The sequence below is a fragment of the Lipophrys pholis genome (assembly GCF_963383615.2).
Source record: "Lipophrys pholis genome assembly, chromosome: 12".
Taxonomy (NCBI): domain Eukaryota; kingdom Metazoa; phylum Chordata; class Actinopteri; order Blenniiformes; family Blenniidae; genus Lipophrys; species Lipophrys pholis.
Window position 1 is genome coordinate 24,745,845 of NC_137641.1, and position 3,989 is coordinate 24,749,833.

At 44.2% G+C, this 3,989-nt stretch overlaps 1 protein-coding gene across 1 annotated transcript; it reads right to left on the reverse strand.

Annotated features, from left to right (window-relative positions):
- Positions 1–356: 356 nt before the first annotated feature.
- LOC308118137 (proteinase-activated receptor 3) lies at positions 357–3,345 on the reverse strand. The gene is made up of 2 exons (XM_080477409.1): positions 3,176–3,345; positions 357–2,530 (listed from the first exon to the last, which is right to left on the reverse strand). The coding sequence occupies exons 1-2, from the start codon at positions 3,237–3,239 to the stop codon at positions 1,464–1,466; spliced, it is 1,131 nt and encodes a 376-aa protein (XP_080333535.1). The 5' UTR covers positions 3,240–3,345; the 3' UTR covers positions 357–1,463.
- Positions 3,346–3,989: the final 644 nt, after the last annotated feature.

Below are 3,989 nucleotides of genomic sequence, written 5' to 3' on the forward strand. Positions count from 1 at the left end.
CCGAGGTAATTGCATTTAGGTTTGTGGTTAATTGTCTCTTTGGGGAGTTGAGCTGATGAGCTCTAAATGTGGAAATGGTGCTTGTATGTCACAAAGATGTGTATCAAAGAAAGTCTGTATATGGCTGGTATGAAATCATTTCAGTGGTAAGCAAAGACCAATCTGTCTTACATCTGTCTGACAACACAAGGGTTGATAGACAGATGTAAGTTTTACTCCACAAGCAGCACAGCTTAGTGCTACTGTGTTTACATTAACTCACAGAGGCTCATTAAGCATATTTGCTCCGGGAAACCTCATGATAACTTATTAATTAAAAGCCACCAAAGGAAGGACTTAGAAAAGCGGAAGAAATTTTACTTTTTTTATTTATTTCAATCAAAACAAAGAGCGTGCGTTAGATTCAGCATAATAACCTTGACGTATAGTGAGAATAAAATGTTACAATTACATTCTGAATGAGCATGTTTTCACAAACCCCTCTTCACGCTATGGGTTGGATTGGCTATGCATCTTCACTGGTCTCGCAATTCGATTCAATCACGATTACTATTTCAACGATTTGATGCAGAACTACTGTATGTGTCGCATCCTCAATTATCTTGATGACTGCTCTTTGCTAACTTTTCCCATTCGTGAATAAAAGCTGTCGAATAGCCATGAACCGGCTTTTTAATTTAGAAAAGGACAAATATAAAAACGTGACTTTCGAGACGACAAGTGAAATGGCATCAATACCGTGCAGTGTACTTCACAATATTTGCACAACTGCTTTATTTATTTCTTTATTTTATTACAAAGCAAAATTATATTCCTTCAATAAGGAATTCTCTAACTTCAGGGGGTGCATACTTCACAGTCCGATCTGGAAGGGATGAAAGGCAGTAATAACAAGCAAAATAGTTGATAAATACCACAAATTCCAGATGTTTGCTTTAGTACAAAGCTGAAGGAGCACATTACAAAAACTCAATCAATCTTGATGTAAAACCGGAAAAAGTTGCGATTCTTTTAATAAGCTCAGCCTAACCACTTTGTCAGTTATAGCAATTAGTAGGATTTAAAAAGAAAAAAGAATCCTTTCTGCCACAGTGCTTCTCTTCACATTAAGATCATGACGTCTGCGGCCTTCAGCAGCCATATTTTCACCAAGTCACAGTTTGGCTTTAATGCGAATGCTGCCTTGCTCGTAACCAGGAAGCTGGCTTGCAACTCTTTCAGAATCTGTGTAATATTTCCTTGATTTCAAATTAAAGTTAATGCTTGTTACACGTTGTGTGGTCACCCTGTGGTCTGGATTGGACACTCCGGCATGCCAGTCTTGGCCCATAAGCTGTATATATGACAACATCAGAGAAAGGTCCAGCCCCCACCCCCCCTCTTCCCCCCGTGGTTTAAGTTTTCTCTTCGGATACCAGCCTCAGAGATTATTTCACTCCTCATCAAAGCAGTTTCAGTCTTCCTCAGATGGATATGCTCAGGGTTTTGCCCTTGAAGGTCATGAAGTAGAGCCTGGAGCCTGCAGACTTCGACATGACAAGGAAGAGGAACGGGTCCAGGCAGGCGTGGAGGCAGCACAGACACACCGCCACGTTAAAGTACATGTAGAGGCTTTCTGTTCGGTCTGCAAACAGCTGCACGTAATGCAGGAAGTGCAGGAGTCCGGCAGGCAGGAAGCACACCAGAAATATGCTGAGCACCAGCGAGCTGGCCTTGATGTATATCACCCAGTCAAAGTGCGATCGGTTGAGCTCGCAGATGATCCGGCCGAAACAAACCACCGTGACCGCCAGCGGCACCAGGAGGCCCAAGACGGTCAGGACGAGGTTGTAGTAGAGCAAGAAGTTGTGAGAGTGGTGGTACAGGGGCAGCACGTCGTGGCAGGTGGTGCGGTTCAGCTGGGGGATCCAGTAGCTCTGCTGCACGAGGAGCTCGGGGCCGATGGCCACCCCGAACGCCACCCACACGGCCAGGCTGACCCAGCCGGCGCACATCCTCTTAGGCATGCTCTTGTACATGAACGGATACACCACGGCCAGGTAGCGCTTGACGCTGATGCAAGCCAGCGTCAGGGCCGAGCAGTACAGGTTGCCATAGAAACAGGCCGTGACCAGCCGACAGGCAGTCTCTCCGAGAGCCCAGTCGTTGCCATGGAGATGGTAGCGAACCTTGAAGAGGAGGGAGAGGAGGAGGAGGAGGTCGGAGACGGCCAGGCTGCAGTAGAGGATGGCAGAGGACACCTTTCTAATTTTAGTGGCCAACAAGCACAGGATGGCCACGTTGGCCGGGATCCCGACGGCGACCGCCAACACGTAAACGATGGGGATGACCCTGGTGCTCACGGGGCCCCGGAGGTACCCCACAGTGCCGTCGCTTAGCGACCGCAGGGCAGGAAGGGGCCGAGCTGAAACGGGAGTGTGAGACCCATTCAGGACGAGGATCGTCTCGGAGACGGGCTCTGCGAAGAATGTCCTGGGCACAGGAAAAACAAGCTCCGAGCTGTTCCGCCGCTTTTTGTTCCCTCGTCTTCCTGCGACACAAACAAGAATGTCAGAAGTTCAAGTCACTTTGAATGTTTACACACATAAATATATTCTTAATAACTTACTGAAGGGTTTATACATTATTCAGCAGATAACAAATACACTTGGCTATATCTAAACTTAATATGTAGTATGCTTTACACGCAGCTTTAATCTACTGTATGTACCTGTGTTCCATCAATCCATTACATGGAATCTATTTCTAACACTCAATAAATGGTGCGTTAAAGCCACACTATCAATATGTCTCGTTCAGCAGCAACAACACCTCTAATCTCTAATAACACTTTTAAATAGCTTTTGTATGGCCAGAGCGAAACTCTGATCACACAAGATGAAAAGTGCAGAAAAATCCTAAAACCCAGAAAAGAAAAGAAAGTTAAACATTTTGAAACAGAAAATTATATCAATTATTGCCAGAGCACATACCATATATATTGAGTGTGATACTTTGCAATAGTGAATGTTTGCTGCGTGATTGTGTACCACCTTCCTGGTGGAGAAGATGTAGAAGAATAAAGAACCTTAAATAAACAATAAAATAAACTTTGCTGGGATAGGTTAGATTATAATGGTGAGTAAATCTGTGCCTGTATCTGTACATGTGAAATGAACTCAAAAGAAAGTCTTACCTTCTTTTTGAAAAGTCTCCCAAATAAAAAGAAGAAAAATGAGTGAAGAAATAACTTTCCTCATGTTTTGTTTTTCCCCCCCCTCAGTCCGTTGACTTGACAGGAAAATGAAACTTTTTGTTTGTGGTGCGACACTGTGTTTCACATCCTCGCAGCTCAGTGTCACCTCTGAGGCTGAAAGCACCTCCCCAAACCCTGAGTACCCCCAACCCCCCTCCACCCCCCTCCACCCACCTACACCCACCCCCACCCCACCCCCCCCCCCCCCGGTTAACAGGAATGTGTTTTCTCTTTGGTTTCTCTTTAAACTCGTGATGCCTGTTGTTCTGTAAAAATGAAGCGGTCTGCTTGTTCTGCCAAAAAGATGGCATTTGCATTTGGAATTTTTCTTGTACCGACAGAACGATGCCTTCGGGAGAACGATGACGTGAGGCAGTGTGAGGACGGGAAGGACATTCGTGTCTTAAGAGTGATAAGCATGTCTGTACATGAGAGGTTTTGTTTAGTCTTCACTTCCTGTCTTTCTTCCTGGTTTTCTTCTTTTTTTTTTTCAGCTGCTCCTGTAATTCAACTCTATAGCTTTTACATTTCTTAACATTTCTAGCCAATGAACCATTATGATTTATTATTACCGTAATAACATTCACACTGTTTTTGGCATTTTGCTTTGGCAAAGTTATCTCGTACTCCCAGTTTGTGCATAATTACAACTGATTGATGCATTCAACTTGAAAATGTCAACTAATTCTGAAAAAAAAAAAAAAAACACGGCACATTTTATTTCATGCACCGTGCAAGTAAAACCGGTGTGAGA